At 27.0% G+C, this 22618-nt stretch overlaps 1 protein-coding gene across 2 annotated transcripts; it reads left to right on the forward strand.

Annotated features, from left to right (window-relative positions):
- Positions 1-905: 905 nt before the first annotated feature.
- On the forward strand, positions 906-7961 carry LOC107637675 (protein RGF1 INDUCIBLE TRANSCRIPTION FACTOR 1). 2 transcript variants are annotated; one of them, XM_016341047.3, is made up of 4 exons: positions 906-1260; positions 2675-2749; positions 4265-4405; positions 7341-7961. In XM_016341047.3, exons 1-4 carry the CDS (start codon positions 1030-1032, stop codon positions 7650-7652), a joined length of 759 nt encoding a protein of 252 aa, XP_016196533.1. In that variant the 5' UTR covers positions 906-1029; the 3' UTR covers positions 7653-7961. The 2 variants fall into 2 exon arrangements, with proteins under 2 accessions (XP_016196533.1, XP_020976620.1); XM_021120961.2 differs by having other exon boundaries at positions 7422-7961.
- The last annotated feature ends 14657 nt before the right edge of the window (positions 7962-22618 follow it).

Below are 22618 nucleotides of genomic sequence, written 5' to 3' on the forward strand. Positions count from 1 at the left end.
GTAGCTACTTTTTATTATTATTATTATTTGTCACAACAAAAATATCTAAATTACTATTTGAATTTTATTTTTCATTTGATAGTTTTCATAATTTCTGTCCAAAACTTTGGCAAAACTATAATATGAAAGTTATTTTTGAGGCATAAGTAAAAATATACGTAAATTTGTCAATGAACTATAATTCAAATGGTATAATCTTTTCATCTTCACTTAAAAATTTTGAATTTAAATTTTACTCCTAATTTAAAAAAAATATATATAAATTTATTTATATAATATCACATTAAAAAAATAATTATATTTTATATTAATTATATAAATAATTATCTAAAAAATAATATAATTAAATAATAGTGTAATTTCTAAATTATATAGAATAAGACAAAAATATATAAATATTAAAAAATTTTATGTATATATAATTAGATATTGTTATATTAATAAAAATAATTATTTTTTATAATTAATATGTAAATAATTATATAAATAATAATAATACTAAGTATATATTAAAATTAAATACTAAAATTAATTATTAACATAAAAAATATATTAAAATATAAATATATATTAAAAATAAAATATATTATTAATAATTGATTTTAATATAATTAAAAATTAAAATTTTTATTATAAATAAATAGAAATGTACAACCGGCAGTGAATAGAAATAAAACTCAAATGTATAATTATTAAAAAGATGGATGTATGGATGTATGTATGTGTAAATTGTAATTATCAGGTTTGTACGGTCACCGCTAGCTTTACCACTTGAGCAAATAAATTTTGAAAGAGCATGTAAAAAATGAAGAATAGAATTATAAAATAAAATAAAATAGTTTTGGTGCTGGAGTCTACTGTGTGTCTGGAAAGGTCCAATGTTCTATAAATAGAGAGGTGCAAAGTCCAAAGCTGTAGCTAGCTAGGGTTAGTTCTCATCATCATCAACAAGAACAGCAGAAGAAAAAGAAGAGTCCGTAAAGGAATAAAAATCAACAACAGAAGAAGAAGAAGAAGAAAAAGAAGAAGATGATGGGGAGATACAGGTGGTCATCATGGGGAGAAGGAGAAGGAGGAGGAGGAGGAGAGGGGAAGGTCGGACCTGCATGGCTTGAAGGGCTGATGAGGGAGACATTCTTTGGTGGGTGTGGGGCCCACCAGAATCAACGCAAGAACGAGAAGAACGTCTTCTGCTTGCACTGTTGCCTTAGCATCTGCCCCCACTGCCTCCCCTTCCACCGCCTTCACCCTCTTCTCCAGGTATCTACTACCTTTTTCTTTCATCACAATTCAACTTAATTAGGATCCTTTTACTTCCTTAAATTCATTATCTCTTTTCAATTCACTCCAAATTCACACAATCTAATTATTCCAAAATTCAATCTTTTAATTCCTTTCTTCTAGATTCTTTTCAGCTATTTTTATTTTGTTTTTTCCAAGACAATTACTAAAATTGAGATTTGAGAGTTCAATTCAATCTCAAAAGCTAGCTCAGGAGACGATGTTACAGACGAGAGATGCGGTACTCGTAATAAAAATTGAATTGAGTAGTTTTGTTATTGTTTTTGTATAATTAAAGAAGCATACATGTAGTTGTTGTCGTTGAGTAAAATACTAAAATGTCCAATTGAACCCACCAAATATGAACACATATATTACTGTCTCATTGTATTTGGGTGTTTCCACATATCTATGTTTATGCATATTTATATATATTTTTTTTCTTCAATTTTTTTTCCTCATGGGTTAACCGTGTCTTCCTGGATTCCCACTTTTGGTTTTGGTCTCTTTCCCATTAATGGAAGATCTCTTTTTTATCCATTTCTCCCTGCAAACGTTTTTCTCAGCTGTTCCTTTCATTGAAAGCGAAAGTTTGACCCATTGCTTCCAAATCCATGCTCTTGTCTCTTTATTTAATTGTTATTTGCATACCAACCCCACCACTTCTCCTAATTTATTCTCCCCTCCTTCCCTCTTCATTTAATTTCCTTCTTCCCTTTCTCTTTGATTTGGTACAAAGGTACACACACCTAAGATTGGTATTCTCATGTCTAGCTGTCTATATGCTCTTTATTTAATTTTCCCTCCCTTTCCTTTTATGTATTTATTTTTCTATATCTTTAATTAATTAAACATTTATTTAATAACATGCCAAAACATATTTTATATTTAAAAATTAATGTATTTTTAATGAATCTAAAAATATAACATGACAAATATTATAAAAGATAAAAAAATTTGTTTACTACCTCAAGGATCAACTCAATTCGCCCTAAAAAAAAAGTAATCACATTTCATTAATTATGGTAGTAAGTAGTACAGTTAAGTTTACCCCAGAAGGAGGGAAAAGATGAATTGTCGATACTATAATTTTGTTGATATATAAATGGAAAGTGGTAGCTTTTTTCACCTGTTTACTCTTAACCTCAATTTTTTGGTGTCTACTCTTAACCTCAATTGTATAAATAAAAATGTTATCTGTACACAAAATAATAGTCATTAAATTAATTTTATATATTTATATTAAAAATATATATTAGTTAATTTATTTTTAATATATATTTTATATTGATATTTTATGTTAATAACTAATTTAATTACTAATTTTTAGCGTATACATGGATGTATAAAATCATATTAGAAATTAACCAATGGTGAGAGTATGTCATCACAGGTGCGAAGGTATGTTTACCACGATGTGGTTCGATTGGATGACTTGGAAAAGCTCATTGATTGTTCCAATATTCAGGTCAGACAAAAGTTCTCTACATAATAATATTAAAAAGGAAAATATATTGGGGTACATTTATATTTTTTTTCTTGGCAAACTGAAATATATTTTTGTGTATGCATGAAAATACGTTATTAAATAAAAGAGGATGAGATCTGAGCTTGATTTTGGTTTTGGGTTTTTCTTGGTCACGTTATATATTCTTTAATTGATTAGTAGTAGTACTAGTTTAACGTACTAGTCATGTAATAAATATCTTATGAAACATCATAATAATGTTACTGGAAAAGATATACGCAATAGTACTCTCTCAATTATTTAGTTTGCCATAGATGTTGCTCTCGCAACTTAGCCAAATAGAACATTTTGGGACTCGATTTTCTGTCTGTTGTTACGAAGAATGCTTGAAGGCTTTTAGAATTTATTATTTTTCGTTGTTAATTAGTTATTAATATTTAAAAATATGAACTAAAAATATAATGTTGAGTTATTATTTATTAGATTAAAAAAATTGAGTTAATAGTTAAAAATAATAAAAAATAAATTTTGATGATATCATCTAATTTGTATATAGAAAAGTATATGAAACCAATAGGTGATTAGTCAAAAAGTAAACAATTTAATTAATTTATAATTATATTTAAATAATTTTATTTGTTTTTAATTTATAATATTTGATATTAATTATTTTTCACCCCAAATTAAAATTCTGAATGATATGTTGGAAAAATAGGGGCGGGGATCATGGAATTTCCAACAATTCCGATTCTTAGTATATACAATTTTTTTTAAAATATATAAAAGAATATCCATTTAGTATGAAAAAGAAACATTCTAATATTTAGTAGAAGAAACATCTTAATGTCTAGTATAAGTACTATTCACGTAGAGATTTTAGATTCGTCCAAAAGTATTTGGCTAGTTTTTGGCTAGTACCCTCTTGGTTCCTAGCATTGTTATAAGCCGCCTAGCCATCGCTTGTTTTCCAGCGTCTTTGACCAGGTGTTATTTCTACATAATAGTAAGAGAAAATATAGAACAATAGACTCTTAATTAGTTAATATTAGTTAATTTTTTTAATTTTATTTTTTAAAAATTTAAGATTTATGATTTAATATTTAAAATTTAAAATAGACAAAATAATTTTAAAAAATTGACTGATGTTAATGGAAAAAAAAGTTAATTTTTTAACGTTATTCTAATAATAAATAATAATAATAGATCAATTATATGTTGCAATGGACCCCGACATTAATCTGCCAACTTACCAAGCCCTAGTGCAAATTATTATGAACGGTCTGTTTGGTGCCAAACAAAATGAGAAGTATAAACAATTATTTATGGTTATCATATCTTACATCTTTATGTAAAGATAATATTGTATTGTAGACCTTTAAATAATTCAGTCAAAAGACGATTAGTTAAATATGTTAAACTATATTTATAATAGATGTCTTGGTGCATCTATCTTGCTTTATATGATGATGATAAGAGTGATGAAGTTGTGGATATTATTATTGGATGTAATGGCAGCCTTACACTATAAACAGTGCGAAGGTGATATTCTTAAATCAGAGGCCACAATCAAGGTCATGCAAAGGGAGTGCCAATGCTTGCTTCACTTGTGATAGGATTCTTCAGGAGCCATTTCACTTTTGTTCTCTTTCATGCAAGGTAATTTCACTTATTCATCCCACAAATTCTTACGTGCTACTTATTTTAGACCACAATTTTTGCATTTACTCGATTTTTATTTATATTAGTAAAAATTATCCAAAATATAAATATTAAAAAATTGGTTGTAGATGTTGTAAGATGTCAAAATACATAATGTGTTCTAACAATATGAAAATATTTAATTTGATGGGGATTTCTAACGTGTTGCGGTATCACTTTGGTTTTTAACGTGTTCTGTCGCCCAAGTTTTTTATTTTTATTTTTTTTGTATTTGTATTTGTGTGAATTTTGTTAAGTTTTTTTTTTATTTTTTTATTTTTATCAATAAGGATTAAATTTTTAAATTTTTAAATCATGAATTCATTTTTTTCAATAGTAAAAAAAGTTACATGAATAATTATATCTTTAATCGTAATAAAAAAAATTTTTTAAGCAAGAAAAAACAACAGATCTTGCTAATCCACTTTGATATTATGCCATAATGCAACATCGTTTTTTTTTTTCGTTTTTGGATTAATATTGAAGTGAGTTAAAAAGTTCTATTGAATCTATTTTTCTTTCAAATGATTTTTTAGTGCACTAAGAATTGGATAAAAGTAGACCAAAGTCTAACAATCAAACGGTCTAAATACCCTATCACATGTTGCACCCTATTCACAAAAACATATTTAAGTATTTAACCATAAACATGTTAGAAACTTGCTAAAAACTTGCTAATTTGATATATGATTAACCTATTATAAAAAAAGTGTAGCACCTAATATGAGTGAAGCACATGTCAAATAGTGAAAAAGTGATATATCGACGTACATGTAGTGATATAGTGCAATAATTGTTCTGTTAAAGTTAACAAACTTTCTTTATTTCACATTTTCTCTTCTACATTGCTTTGGCCTTGATTTACGCTATATAGGTAGCATAATACTGGTCAAGAGTCAAGACCCATGTTATACTGTTAGTAACAATCAAATTTAATTTTGAGAGTAAAAGTGAACTTATTTTGTTTCAATAATATCGTTATCTATAGTTAAATTAAAGCGTGATAATAGGGAACATGATGTGTAAGAGCATCTCTTCTTGAGTTTATCGAGGCATTTCTAATTAATCTTTTGTTAATTTAATTATCATAGGCAATATGTTTATTTAAGTCACCAAAATGTTTCTCTTTTAGATGACAATAATTTATGTTTATATTAGTCGACAGTATTAAACGTAAACGGGACAAAAATTTGGATTGTGTCAATTAAAGGGCATCTGTGACAAGACATACACACAAATTATTCGTCTTTCGGATATCATAATCAAGCTGAAAAGGAACTTCTTTTATTATATTCTTTTATAGAAATAGTAATCTAGGGTAGTAGTGTAGAGTTAATACTCAATTTGATTTTTAAAATTTGAGTTTGAATTCAAATTAACTCTTAAAATTATAATCGACTCAATATGGCCCTAAAATTTATAACAGTAACTCATGTTAGTTTTTGAGTTGATTTTTGTAAATGGCGTATGATTTCTATAAATGGCGTATTGATTTTGCATGTTAACTTAATGAGTTTTGGACTTCTTGCTTAGATTCCATGTATCCAACACCTAATAGATCTTCTAGAAGTTTGATCGGCTCATGAACATCCGTTGTGAAGACGATAATAATAAGTTCAATTTGAAAATAATTTTGCGATTTTGGAAGCAACAATCAAATTTCTGGAGTTTTAATAAATCTTGATCACATGGATCTTGGGTGAGGAATCTAAATCACAAGTTAATATATCAAATTAATACGTCGTCTACGGAGATTATTTCAAGGGTTAATGTGAGTCGTGATTATAAATTTCGGGTTCTAATTTGAGTCCATTGAAATTTTAAGGGTCAAATTGAATCCAACTTCAAATTTTACAAGCCAAATTGAGTATTAAGATAATAGTGTAGCATTGCTTGATTTTGTCATTAAAAAATTTCATGGATTTATTTTTCTTTTGCACATCTTCAAGGTCGTTTTCAAGAACTTTCGTTCCTGAAATTAATTAGATAGTCATTTTTTTTAATTTTTAATTTTAATTTTTTAAAAATTCTAAATTCTTTAAAAAATTATTAAAAAATAATTTTACAATTCCTTACCATTAGAAGAAACTAAACAGGATAATGTGAGCAACATAACAAAATTTGTTGTTAGCACAATTAATAATTTAGCAGATGAACATCGATGTTGTTGCAAATGAAAGATTCACAATTATTTAAAAAGTTTGCATATTGTTCTTAGTCAAAACTAAGTGACAGAAAGCAGATCTGAGTAGTAGGGGTGTCCGTAGAACAAATAATGCAACCCTTTATTGTCAGTGTGTAAACCCTAATTATCCATGGTATAACAGTGTAAAGGATTATGCATAGAATCTTATACTTGCACATTCTATTGTGTAAAATCTTTTAAATTGAGTGGTGAGTAAATCTGTTTATTAGACCCTTTTCAACAATACATTAATAGCATATGGAATTAATTTTTTTAACTGTTTTATACTTAATTTACACATAAATAATTATTCATAGGTTCTCCGTCATAAAATTTAAGTTAATAGAAAATAACATGATTATTTACCTTTTACATCAAATATTTTAGTCATAGAAATTTTGGTATTTGATATTGAATTATAATAAGATGCCTACATGCTTTTACAAATTTAAATTGATAGAAAAATTTAAGTTGTTAGAAGAAGATATTTAAATTGTTTGAAATTTTTTTTTGAAGGTCAATAAATATCAAATTCTATATCTTCAGATTATAAAAATTCTAATCCTGACATAACAAAACCATATTTTTTGAAAACTTAAACCGATAAGAAGAGATAGTATATATTCTAACAATGATTATTATGTATCTGTAATATATATAATCTGAAATAGTAATGTTGTGAAACACAGCTACTAATATTATTTGCAGGTGAACTACATGGTGTACGAGGGTGAAAGCTTGTCCACCATTTTACATCGATTCGATGAATCTGACTTCGCAATTTCGCAGTTCGAGGGTCTAAGAGTTGATGGCTCAGAGGTCATAGACGAAGATTCCCATTTTGCCCCTACTTCTTCCTACTCCAACACCACCGAGGCTACCAGCAATTCCGTAATTTCATGTGAACCCAACAACACTTCGAAGAAGAACAAGGGCAAGGCCACTAGGTTCCTCCCTGGAATTGTTCTCTCTCTTGGCAATCGAAGAAAGGGTGCTCCTCATAGGGCACCTCTCTCCTAAGTCTTCGATCCAATATCATTATTATATATATAATATAATAATAAGCCTTTATTACATTCTTAATAATATCTTACTATTAATTAGACTAGAGTATGCCCAAATAAAAAAGTTAAAAAAAAGAACGTAACATCTGCTATGATTGTTATTTATGTGTTTGGGGCAGGGGCAAATTTGTAATATGTGCTCTTGTATTATAAGTAGCATTGTGATTAAGGTAAGGTATGTGCGCATGCAAGGCTAGGATGTTTCCATCATCATCTTAGGTGGTTGTTGAAACCTACCAATTTTGTATAATGGATGCTATAGATGGAAAGCGTTGGAATTATGTAATATTTATTAATTATGTGCTTTTAGTGAGTAGAACGTACAATTTCTTCCTTCTCTTTATCTTCCTCCTTGTGATTTTTTATTTTTTTTATTAATAATTTAATCTCTATAGATTCCTGTCGGTGATGCTGGATAATTATGGTAAGTCATTATTAAAAGTTGAAACTTCTTATAGCTGAATTTGACAATGGAAAGTGACAACTTCCTCTCCATTATTTAAGCTTTCTAATAAAAACAGGTAAATGTATGACCCATGGTTTAGGATTTGGTTTGATTCGATTAATCGGAAATTGATCATCAAATCAGTTTGGTTTATAATAATTCGTTTAATAGTAAATCGATTAAAAATTAAAAAAAATGGTCAAAAATTGATCAATTGGTCGAACCATTATAAATTTTTTACTTATTAACCAGTTTAACATAATAAATTTTTTTTAAATTCTATATTTTATATATAAATATATAATTTTATTATATTTAATTTAATTTCAGTAAATTTCAATTGAATATTCAAATTTAAATCTTTAACTCTATTTATTTAGTGACGCATTCGAGTTTTAAAATCTTAGTTTTATCTCACATGGAAAATAATTCTTTATCTGAAATATTTTTGAATTTTGAGGATGAGTCTTGTACCATCAATTATGTAATTCGAATCCTTTCTTTAGTCACAAAAAAAAAAAAAATTATGTAATTCGAAGACAAGTAGATCAATAATATAATACAAAGAAAATAATATTATCAATCAACCATATGATAAGAGGTTGACCTAGCTAGAAAATCTAAATTTAGGTTACGGTGGCCGTCCCCCACAGTTGACCTATTTTTTATTATTATTTTTGAACTGATGACCTATTTATTTACCATAAAGATCATGGAGGAAATAAATAAATTGGATCTTTTATTGGTCATAGGCACATAACTAAGCTCGTTTTTCATGAAGGGGCTGTGGAAAGTTATTGCAGAAATGACCAGGCCAACCAATAATTTTAAAATTTTGTTCGAATAAACGCATTATACTACAATTAAATGACATGATTAAATAAAATAAATTTTTAAAGTATATAAATATAACATTAGAGATTTAGTTATATTAAAGTCAATTTTTATATTTATACAAATCGTCATCAGTTGTAAGATTTTAATTTTTTTATATAACCTGACATAAATCGTCGCGGTTTATGAGTTGAAAAGTTATTGCAAAAATGAACAGGACAACCAATAATAATTTTAGGATTTTGCTCGAATAAACGCATTATACTGCGACTAAATGATATGATTAAATAAAATAGATTATTAAAGTATATAAATGTAACATTAGAGATTTGGTTATATTAAAGTCAATTTTCATATTTATACAAAGGGTTCATCTAGTGTACAGATGCACTTTGGTACAGATTTACAGATTTTTGTTTTTATTTGGTTTAAAAGTGTATCACTAAAAGTGTTGCTTAAGGAGAAAGTGTTACCCTTAATCGTTAACTTGGCTCTGATACCAATTTTGCAATCTTTTACTAGTCCTTGTATATTGTAATTTCATTTTTATAGTTTAGTTTTCAATCTTGTTTTAGTTTATAATATTCTTTTTTGCATGGATTATTGTATATAAAATCTTTTATCTGTTTGTCTTTTTCTTTAATATAATTTCTTAAATCCTCAAAAACTTCTTTTATTTCTACACTTTCTGTTGTTTCTAAATACCTTCTTAATTTTTCAACTTCATTTTCCATTTTTTCTTTCAACAGCTTTAATTCTTTTAAGTCATAATATGGTTTTCCAGGCATTTATGAATTTTTTAAGTTTAATTCTAACTTGTTTATATTTATTCTTATTTCTATCCTTTTTATTATAAGGTCATCAATTTCGATCTGAAGGTTATTTAATTCCCTTTTATACTCTTTTATTTTACTTTTTAATTTTTCTGCCCTTTTTCTTTTTATTTTATTTTCTGGTTTTTCAATCTTTTTATGCTTCATTATTTATTTTAAAATTTCTGCAAACTCTATCATTGATTCATCACTATTTTCTAGAGATTCTATTAATTTTTCTAGCTCTTCAACTTCTCTTTTTAACTTGTCATAGATTATTTTTAGAGCTTCAAATGCTCTTTGATTTATTTCAGAAAACTGTAAATAATTCAAACGACTTTCTCTTTCAAAAAGCTCTTGTTTCTTGTCTTGATAGGTTACGTATATTTCTTCTTTATTTATTGTCATAATTTAGTGTTTAGGGTTTTATTTAATTTTTCGACCTTTTTTGTTAATTCTTTTATTTCAGAATTTTCTTCTTTAATCTTCAACTTAGATAGACTTAAAGGGCTATTAATTTTAGATTCTCTAATTTGAAAATTCGATGAAACTAATTTTCCTGACGGTTCTTTTATTAATAGAACTGGGTTTTCAATAGCTTTATATTTTGGTATTTCTGTTTTTACAATTTTCTGAAATAATTCATCGACATAAATTCTTTCTCTGTTTTTAAATATTATACTATGATGGCTATTTGTTAAAGCATAATTTATTGCATATGTAATTGAAAATGGTTCATCATCTTGTTCCATTAGATTCTTTCTGTGAAATTTATAAGCCAGACTTATAGATCTTCCAAGATTTTCAGTTGATAAAGGTATAGCATATCCCAGATGGGCATTAAATTTAACATTTACATTTGCCAAGTTTCCATGAACAATTCCAATTATTTGATCTATTGGGTCATCAGTAATTCTTTTGTCACAGATTGCTAAGCTTATTGGTGAATTAATTCCTTTCATATATGTAGATTTGATTAAGACTTGTATAGTACTAATATGAATCCATCCAATTTTAGATCTTTTTTGTTGATCCTTAATTTTCTCAATCTGTTTACTTAATTCTTCATCATTTATCAAAGCTATTTCAAGTTCTCCATTGGCGGATTTTATCTTTATAGGGGCTTCAAGTTGAATTTTTCCATAGTATATTATATTTTTTCTATTAAAAACTTCTTTTAAAAGGTTTTGTTTATTAAAATTTTCGTTTGATTTGAGATTTAATTCTGTTTTTAAAACAGCCTGTTTTTCATTATCTAATAAAGCAGTTAATCTATAATAATCAGATTCTTCTGTTAATTCTAAACTTTCTAAATAATTCATAATTGAAAGACTAGAATGAATACATACCTTTCTGGAGAAAAACTTCCTTTATTTAATATATTTTACATAAGGTGTTTTTATCTCCAGAGGGGAGATTGTAAATACTAACTCCAGAGGGGAGTTTAGAACTATTTTTCCCTAATGGGAATTTTTCTTCAGATCATAGAATCGCCTCGGCAGCTTCCTCCTTGCTCTCCTAGCATTTGAGTACTCTTTGCCTCCTGCTTTCTATTTTCTGATGCCTTGTACAATTGCCTAAGCAACCTATTTATAATAGTTGGGTCTGATGGACAATTCCCATCCTTTCCCTTCTTATGACGTCATTGCTTACGTCATTGTTTATTATCTTGCACCAGCTACATTGTTGGTGCTCTATGACCTAAGCGCTTACGTCACTATGCAATAATGTTGAGAGATGCTTCAGATGTGCTGTCTTCCTCTTTCATTATGTGTCCTTCAGATGCGTTGTCTTCTTCCTTTATCATGTGGGTTGATTCCGTTTTATCATTGCTTTCTTCAGATAACTCTGAGACGCATAGCTGGCACTTGTGGTCTTCTCTCTCTTTTATCAGATAGCAGAGATTCCTCTTTATCCCTTCAGGGAGCTTTTCTAAGAGTCCAGACAAGTTGTAGAATGCTGATTCAAATTCCACTAAGAGTCTCATCTCTCTTTCTTCAATTTCATTCCTTTTACTAGACACAAGCAAAATATTTCTGCTTTTATAATTAATTCTTGTGTGAGATTCCCTTGTTATCTTTTGAGTTCTTTCGAAGACCCTTGCTAGTGTGCTGGCTAGCCTTCCTTCATGACTGTAGATTGTTAAATCTTGAACTTGATCAATTGGTTGAAAATTTCCTGGGAAGACGGACATGAATATTACTTGGTGTGCTGGAACCAAGCATTCTTCTTCTTCATTAAAAATAGGTTGACTGTTCGTAAATTTTAGGGATATATCCCTTGGATTTACGTTGTCAATCATATTTTTAAATCTCTTCACTGCATCAACGAATCCTGCAGGAAACTCACTAATAATTTTTAGATCATTAAAAATTAAAATTGTATCAATTAATCCATACTGGAAAAACTGATAGGTGTCCGATGGGGATGCATCTGGAAATATAACCAGCTTTGTTAGCTGTTCTTTGGCAATAGGATAATATCCTAAAATTGCTCTTTTTTCTTCAGTCCAGTTCAGGACTATATTAAGGGTTTCTCTGAGATTTGATCTACAGACCCTTTTCTTTTCTTTGATTTCAGCCCTTGTAGGAATGTTTCTTATTATCCATGTTCTCTGGGTTTGAATTGGAGCTTTATCTGCTCTTTTTAGGGTTTGCTCTGGATGAAGAGCTTCATATTCCCTGAAAGATTCCTTTGCTTCTTCCAGTGTTAAAAACCCTCCTTTATGAATTATCCTTGATTGATGTGTAAATGGAGCTGCTTTTTCCCAGGCATCATATACTCCTTTCATGGGGCCATTATAAATTACATAATATTTTTTATCTTGGGTAGATTTTTTGATAATTTCAGCAATTGTTTTATTTTCTGGAATTTTTTCTTCACCTGATTTGTCCACCACGCTTAGCTGGCTGAGCTCTGATGGTTTTGGTTGTTGTGTTGATTTCATTGCTTCGACGGCCTTCTTGAGGGATTGGATCTGTGTCCTTATTTGCTGACAATGCTTGCATTTTTCGAGTTCTTGTTCGTATTTCTGAATTTCTTGATCTAATGCGTTGTAGACGAACTCCATTCTCTTGTTAATGTATCTGCAATAACATTTTTGTCACCCTTAATATATTCAATTTTTATTGGATATTGTAACAAAAATAATTGCCATCTTACCAATCGTCCATGATTATAATCAACTTTTAAATTATATCGTATGAAACCTGTTAGGTAGCTTGAATCTGTCCTTAATGTAAATTCTCTGGGTAGTAAATCAATTTTCCATTTCTTAAGAGATTTAATTGCTGCTAGAGTTTCCTTTTCATGAGTGGTATATCTCTGTTCTGTTGGAGTAAAAGTCCCTGAAATATACCTGCAAAGTAATTCCTTTGGAGAATTTTTAGAATCTAGTGATTCTTTTCCTTGCTCCAAACTTTTTATAGCTTTCTTAGCTTTTAGACATCCTGACCAGGTTATGTCTGAAGCATCTGTTTCTACTATTAAGTAGTCATTTTCTTCTGGAATATAAAGTTTTGGAAGTTTTTCACATAATTCTTTAATCTTTTGAATTTGCATACTATCTTTTTCATCCCATTTCTATTCTTTTTTAGTACTTATTTTTGGAAATAAGCTTTTAGTGTATTCTGTTATATTCTTTAAGAATCCTTGATCAGAAATATAATTTATACACCCTAAAAATCTTTGTAATTGTTTTCTATCTTCTATTTTATTAGGAAATAAATTTACCTTTTCTAGGATATTTGGCTGAAGTTTTAGTTTTCCTTGAGTGGATAGAATTAATCCAAGAAACTCTATTTCTTGTTTTGCTATTCTTGCTTTCTTTTTGCTAAGAACTAATCCTTTTTCTTTACATCTTTCTAAAACTATTAATAATTTTTGAAGATGATCTTCTTTATCCTGTTTTGTAAAAATTAGTATATCATCAATGTATACTAAAACAAATTCATTTAACTCTTTTAGATTTTCTTCCATAAATCTTTGATAAATACCTGGAGCTTGTTTTAATCCGAATGGCAATACATTCCATTCATAGAGCAACACACTTGTTGATTCTTTTGTTGGACAAGTAAAAGCAGTTAATTTCTTTGTTTCTTCGTCTAAACGAAGTTGCCAATATCCTGATTTTGCATCAAGAGATGAAAACCAAGTTGCTCCTTTGATTTTTTCTAAAATTGAATCTTTTCTTGGAAGTTTATGAGCATCACCAATAGTTGCTTCATTCATCTTCTTATAGTTAATAACCATTCTTCGTTTTCCCCTTTTAATTTCATTATTGTTTTCGACATAAAAGGCTGGAGCCGCATGAGGACTTTTACTTAATCTTATAATTCCTTTTTCCAAAAGATCTCTACATTCTAATGAAAACTCTTCTCTATCTCTTGCGGAATAAGGGATTTTATTTGGAACATTTATCTCTTTTGTCGGATCTTTTAATTTAATGTTTACTAATTCGTTATTTGTATTTTTAATATCTAAAGGATTTTCAGCACAAATTTCATTCAAAAGTTCTTCTATCTTTATTTCAAGATTATTTTTTGGGATATTTATTTGAAAGTATAAATTTAAATAACATGTCTCCAATATAGAAAATATTTTAAATTTTAAGATCTTATCTATAGTAGTAGTCGGTATTTTTATACGTTTTGATTTTTGATTTATTGAAGAATCGTGTGGAGCTTTTAAAACTATATATGTTAGTTCTTGAATGAATGGATGATATAGCTTTAAAAAGTTATTTCCTATGATAAAATCCATTCCAGAATCTAACATGTATATAGATGGAACAATGAACCTATAATTTTGAATAAAAATTTCAACCATCTCTGCTTTTTGGTCAATTTTATGTATTGATTTGTCAGCTATTCTAACTCTTAATGGTTTCTTTAATTTTTTCCAATCAAATTTTGTATTTGAACTAGCAAAGCATTGTGTTGCTCCAGAATCTATGAAAGCATTTATAAATTTTTCTGTTATTTTTATAGTAATAAATGTAGCATTATTACTCAGTCTCTGAGTCTGTTTCCGAGACATATTCAAAAATATAGTCTAAGTTATCATCAGATTCTTCTAAAGGTTCCATGAAACAAGACTTAGCGATTTCTATTTGTTTAGTAAGATCCTTTTTATCCTTCTTTTTCGGACATTCATTTGCATAGTGTCCTTCTTCTTGGCAATACCAACACTTACAATTTTCTTTTTTATTTGGGCAATAATCACTTTTTTGTCTCTTATTTTTATTGTTATTTCTTTTTCTAAAATACCTCTTTTTTCTCCAGTTTGGATAGTATTTTCTTTTTCTAAATTGATATTTTCTTTTTCTTTGAAAATTTTTATTAAGACCATATTTTTGAGGTATCTCTTCATTATCCTGACAGCAAATTCTAATTATATTTGTAAATCTTTTTTGAGTTGCTTCTTGCATACAACGTTCTTTTATTTCCTCTCTTATTGCAGAGGTTGCTCCACCAAAATTATTTTCAATTGTTCCTCTATTTATTTCTCTTATAAATCTTCCCATAATAAATTCGTTAGCAGGATATGGAAGTTTTGTTATATACATATTAAGATAATGATTTTTATCTTCTTCTTTTAATTTGTAATAATGTATTCTATATTCACATATATAAGACTCCACATTACATAGATCATATATGTGAATGTTAGCTAAATGGTTTTTTGCTTCTTGATATTCTTTATTATAGACTTCTTGTTTATGATCTATAATATTTTTTCCAAAAAATTCTTTATATAGAATCATCATTATATATAATATCTTATCATAAGCTGTTATTTTTGTTGCTAATTCTTCTATTATTTGGTTTTCTATTGATGTCATATAATCTCTTATAGCTCCTTTAGTATGAAACCCTATGTAATTCCAAATGTCTCTTCCAGATAATTCATTAAGTTTTGGATTAGTAAAGGCTTCTAATAAGAAGGAATTCAACCAGTTTTCGAAAATTTCTTTTTCATTCGTTTTACAATCTAAATCGAGCATTCTTTCTCCTTCCATTTCCTGGATTTTAGGAACGTATTTTGATGGTATTTTTGTATATTTTGAATCTTTATTTATAAACCCCTTTTTAAAAGCATAATTATCAAAACCTGTTTCCCATTTAAATTGAGATTGATTATCCCAAGATGTTCCAGCTTCATTTTTTACTTGTATTGGAATTGCTGGTTCTTCGTCACTTGAATAATCTAGGATGTGTTCTTCATTTTCTATATTTTCAGAATTTACTATTTCTTCTTCTATCTGAAATCCCTGTTCCATAATATTATTTTCTTGAGCCATTTTTAATTGTTTAAAAAGCATTGTAACTTCTTCTAATTTTTCTTCAATATTCATAATTTTAGTGGTGGTTTTACTTTTAAATCTGTTATGTTGATTATATTTTGAAATTTTTCTTCTTTTGGATTTTCTTTTTCCTTATTTCTTTGAAATTTTATGGATACTAGTATTTCTTCAAGCATATCTACTATAGAATTTAATTGTGGGTTAAAAGTATGATAAAGATGTGGGGAATCATTTCCATGATAACATTTCTTAGAAATTCCGTGTGAAAAATAAGTTTTTTCAGGTTTTTGAAGTCCTTCAATAAAGCTTATAGTAAAATAAAGATTTTGAGAAAAATCATTTTGTATTGATTTTAAGAATTCGGTGTCATTACAGTTAACATTAGTTAAAATCATTAATTTTTGATCTATTAATTTTGATAACTTAATTATTTCTTCTCTTAAATCTTCTAATTTACTTTTTTCCATTAGGTGACGCTTTTCTTTGTGAAGAGCTACGGTTTTAAGTGAAAAGTGTGGCTTTAAAAAGTATGGTTTAAGTAAGCAAATCTTTAAATCTGTACAGATTTAGATCTGTACCATATAATTTTCTTTATACAAATCGTCATCTGTTGTAAGATTTGAACTTTTTTTTATATAACCTGTCATAAATCGTCGCGGTTTATGAATTGAAAAGTTATTGCAGAAATGAACAGACCAACCAATAATTTTAAGATTTTGTTCGGATAAACACATTATACTGCGACTAAATGACATGATTAAATAAAATAGATTTTTAAAGTATATAAATGTAACATTAGAGATTTTTAAAAATCATTATAAACCATAGCGATTTATGAAAAAGAATAGAATAAAATTTAAGTATAATCAAATCTCAAATGTTACCTTTATATAACTTAAAATCTCATTTTATTTTTTTTTTTTGGTTTCCCACGGTATCCCCCAACCCGACAGGTCAAGGACTAATCCGTCGCGGTACTGAGCTCCATTTAAGGGTTTGCCGCTGGCCAATGGGTTGCTGCATAAAATCTCATTTTATTTAATCATGTCATTTTGCCTTATGTTGCAGAAACGAACAATGCAACCAATACTGATGTGTTTGGAGCTTTTCTCTTTTCTAATGTATAGTTATCAAATGGTATTATCGAAATAATAATTTACAGTTATTTTATTTAATTTAATATTTATAATTATATATATTTAATTATTCTAACTAATAATTAAAAAATATAAAATAAAATAAATAATAATTAAAAATATAAGATAAAATAATTTTAAATTATTTTAGATTTTTTTTATAATCGCTCAAAATATCGTTGTTAACTTGTTATTTTCATAGATTTGTTAAGAACTTTTATTTTTTAATTAAATATGCATATATCTCAATCAAATTGGATTAAATGATGTCACGATACTATTTATCTTAAAAGTTTAAGTTAATAAAAATATTTTTTATCATTTAAAATTTTTTTAAGTTTATTTATGTAAATTTTTATATAGGTCTTTTTTATTTTTCAATTTAATTTATGCTAGTTTTTTTTTAAATTAATAATAATTGAATTTTTAATTTTTAGATTATAGAAACTATTTTGATATCATAACAAGATATTATTTTTTGGGCAATTTACGCATCTAAATTGTTTGACCCTCAATATTACGCAAATACATTGTTTCCAAATTTAATACGCAAATGCATTGTTTCACTATTTTATGTAAACCGCTACTGGCAGTAGCGGTTTACAGGTGTGCATAAACCGCTACAACCAGCCGCAGTTTATGTGTGTGAGTGTGTGAGTGTAAACCGCTGCTGCCAGCAGCGGTTTACGTGCGTGTGTGTGAGAGTGTAAACCGCTACTACCAGTAGCAGTTTACGTGCATGTGTGTATACTATTTAAATAATATTATAAATAAAAAATTTAATTTATCATTTCACAATATAATTTAAAAAATATAAATATGCATGTAATAAATTTTTTATTTGTATTTATTATTAAAATGAGATTAAATAGCAAATCAAAGAGTGAGTACTCACAGAGTACTAAAATATATAAACTAAGACTAAATTTTTTTTTATCTTCATCCCTTCTAAAACTCATGAATGATAAACTAATTTATTTTTAATAAAAAATTCACTAAAGCATACACTTTTTTTTTTAAAATTACTTCATTTTTTATCCATATAAATCATATGATTGCAAAAAATATATACTCCGTTTTATTTAATTTAGCGGTTTCTGTGTTCCTCTAGCAGTTTACGTTAATTAGAAAAAATGTTTGTTTATGCTAAATTAAGTTACAAAAAAATTGAGAGAAAGAAAACGGAGTATATATTTTTTGCAATCATATGATTTATATGGATAAAAAATGAAGTAATTTTTAAAGAAAAAGTGTATGCTTTAGTGAATTTTTTACTAAAAATAAATTATTTTATCATTCATGAGTTTTAGAAGGGATGAAGATAAAAAAAGATTTAGTCTTAGTTTATATATTTTAGTACTCTGTGAGTACTCACTCTTTGATTTGCTATTTAATCTCATTTTAATAATAAATACAAATAAAAAATTATTACATGCATATTTATATTTTTTATTTTATTCATCAAAATTATGATGCTATCACTATTATTTATCTAATTAATCAACTGTAAAATACAAATAATTTTTATTTTTTGGTATAAGACAACAAAGTTGCACAAATAAAAAAATCATTTAGCTAGAACCTCAAATACAAATCAGCAGCAAAGAACACAACCCATTTTTCAAACTCTCCAATCTTCTTTGTATGGTTGATATAAATAAAAGAGAATGAAGTGATTTTTAAAGAGTAAAATATATAATTTAGTAAACTTTTGGCTAAAAATAAATTATTTTATTATTTATAAATTTTAAAAGAGATGAGAATAAAAAAAATTAGTCTTGCTTTATATAATTCAATACTTTGAAGACTGTATTTTTTTATTTGTAATTTGGTCTCACTTCTAATAATAAATACAAATAAAAAATTTATTACATGTATATTTATATTTTTTAAATTATATTGTGAAATGATAAATTAAATTTTTTATTTATAATATTATTTAAATAGTATACACATATATACGTAAACCGCTACTGGCAGTAGCGGTTTACACTTACACACGCACGTAAACCGCTACTGCCAATAGTGGTTTATACTCACATGTACACGCACGTAAACCGCGGCTGGTTGTAGCGGTTTATGCACATCTGTAAACCGCTACTGCCAGTAGCGGTTTACATAAAATAGTGAAACAATACATTTGCGTATTAAATTTGGAAACAATATATTTGCGTAATATTAGGAATCAAACAATTTAGATGCGTAAATTGTCCTTACTTTTTTAAACATTTACATTGTTAGAATATTTTTTTGGTGAACTTTAAATTGTCAGAACTAAACGTGTAAATAATGATATTTTTAATAAATAATTTAATATTATATTAAATTAAATAAGCTCAAATTGATTCTAAATATTAGTTGATATTCTTGATAAACGTGATAGATACTGTATAGATGCAGATAAATAACACGTCTACATCTAAATGATCTAATAGACCAAAGTCTAATTTTCTGAAGAGGGGGCTTCACAAGTGACATGGACCCTTCATGACACAAATATCACAGCAGATATCCCATCGTAGCTAGACTTGTGTTGAAAAAAGGGCAATATAATAATAATGAATTCTCATAGCTTGTTCATGGAATTTATTATTAGGGTAGCAAAAATTCGAACCCTATGCATCGTGGATTGTGACAAACTATACTATATTACATACATTACATTCATGTTTGGTGGTCTCGGAACTTGAGATATATAGTATAGTATAGGTGTAGTATTATTGTAGCATATTTAGGCATTTAGGCTTTTTATTGAAGGAGACTTAGTTTGTTACAACTCAGACACAATTCATGGTATCTTAAGGCGGCCTATAATATAATAATATTCACACTACTTGCTTTAGCTGCAAATTAGATTTTCTGCCTATCTACCTATATATATTCTATTACGACAGTAGTTATATTATTTTAAAAAATACTTTTAAAATTTAAATAATCATTTTTTATTATTTAATAATATTTTTAAAAAATGTTAGTAAAAATATATTGTCAAAATATATAAAAAATATCATTTTAATTTTAAAAAAATTATTTTATATATATATTCAGCGTATTGTTAAAATATATAAAAATATTAATTTTAATAATATTTATATAACTACTATAATTATTATAAATATAGGCACATTATATATATTCGGCGTATTGTTAACCAAATTTCATCCAAATTTGCTCGTAAATTTGTGATCTGTAGTGCAAATAGTAATATATAAATAATAGCAGAAATGATTTTAATTCAAATGTGAATTACATGAGTTCTAAGCTAAGGTTATTATGATCTTTAGAAAGTAATAACTTTTTGTTTCTGAGAATAGTAAATGTATATTATTAGTATGTAATAAATTTGTTATTGAAAAAAATAAACGCGGGATAATAATAATAATAATAATAATAATATCCCTATTTTGATAATGTCACTCTTTTTTCTCAAATTCACGAAAAAATACAGTACAAAAAATTATATTTAGTGGTATTATAAAAACGGAGTGAAATTAAATTATCATTTTTCTTAATAATAACGCGTGTTTTAGGGTAATTTGATTTGAATTTGATTTAAACAAAAAAAAACATATATTTCTATATATCTTTAGTAAGCAGCTGTTTGATTTTTCTTTTTCATTTTTTTTATATTTTTTATTTTTAATAAGACTAATGCAATAAATAAGTAATGAAATGCTTTAAAATTTTAGTTTATTTATTAATATATCCTTAAAAAGTGTTTATATTCTCTTGAAATTTTAAAATAGTAAATGACTTTCTTACTCTTGATATATTAAATAATTTTTTAATTAAATAATATGAATAATTAGAAGAATATGAAATAAGGACATTTTTATTTATTACATAGTATAAATTATTTGTTCCTGTTATATTTATCTATAATTTATTATTTTTCTATTTTTTTTAATTTTGTTGTAATAAATGGATCATATATTGGCTCATTTTTTTGTAATGAATTTTCATTACGTGTTATACGTTGTTATGGGTTGTTGGAGTGTATCGTATTGATATGGAGTTAAATTTTTTTTTAAACAATAATACACAAATCGGAGAGTAGATATTGTGAAGGAGAGAAAATCTAGCCTTCGATTTATTTTCAAACTTGATTGATGAACAAATTGGACCTTAAGTATTGTGTGTGCAAAAATTTTTTTGTCAAGTGTGTAACAAATTGGAGAGTAGGTTTTGTAGTTAAAAAAATAAAAAAATTTAAAAACCCAAATTAATGAGTCAGAATTGAGGATTTAAAAAAATCTAGCTACTATTTGTGTCATACTAAATCGGATTCTCTGATTTGTTAATAATCATCTTTCACATTCCTGAATAACACTCGAAACTTTAATAATCATGAATAACACATTAATTTTTTCGATAACAAACTTAAAAAGTGTCATATATCACTATAGAATAGTGAGTTAAGCCAAATTTGATCCTCCAAAAACCCTAAAACTCAATAATAGAGAAAGAATGGCTTATGAAATAATTATGGGGCTTCTTGTTTGTCATTTTTTTGGTCATGGCTTCTTAGTCTCTTTGGGCAAAGTCCAAACAACGGCTAAGTATAGTGCCACGACCAAAAACAAGAAAGCCTAAGTGTTGTGAGGCTTGTTGGCTTCAAAATTGGGCGGCTTATTGAGCCTATTGGGCTGAAAAGACTAGAAAACAATCATTTTAGATTTTGTTTGGTTTCAGATAAAAAATAAATAAAAATTTCATTTAAGATAATTTTTTCCGATAATAAATATACCTGGCTCGGTACTTTTTTTCATTAAAAATGGAAAAAAAAACTTGTTTCATACTCTTGCACACATAACAGTAAATCCTTTTTAAAATTTAACAATATGCAGTGAGAAACGGAAAAAAAAAAAATACAATTGATTTGCTAATCGATTGAACAAAACAAAAGGGTGTATTTTTTTTATTAAAGAAAGGTTCTATATTGAGATTAATAAAAATCTCTCTTGAGAGTGGCATTAAATTCAGAGATTTTTTTTTTTTAAAAAAATAACCTCTAATCCCGCAGGTCAGACTAACTTGTTGGGAATCTAAGTTTTATTTAAAGATTTTTCGTTGGCTAATAAATTACCGCTAAACTAACTACTTAATCAACCCAAGTTGACTGAATTGAAAGAATCCATCCCTAATCTGCACCAAGGCAAATTCATATCTAGTTGAGGACCTCTTTGATAGTTTGAAATGAAATTTTTTTGGCTTAAATAATCAAGGAAAATTTTGATACAACATAAACTTTTACAATATATCTTATTTTGCATCTATGTATATAATTATAATTACAAATCAATAAACTTCATACAGTTTTATAAAGAATAAACATCTGACCAACACAATGATGCATCACAAAATGAGAATAATAACACAAGTGAGCTCATT

The sequence above is a fragment of the Arachis ipaensis genome, chromosome B4 (assembly GCF_059453495.1).
Source record: "Arachis ipaensis isolate K30076 ecotype BB chromosome B4, ASM5945349v1, whole genome shotgun sequence".
NCBI lineage: Eukaryota > Viridiplantae > Streptophyta > Magnoliopsida > Fabales > Fabaceae > Arachis > Arachis ipaensis.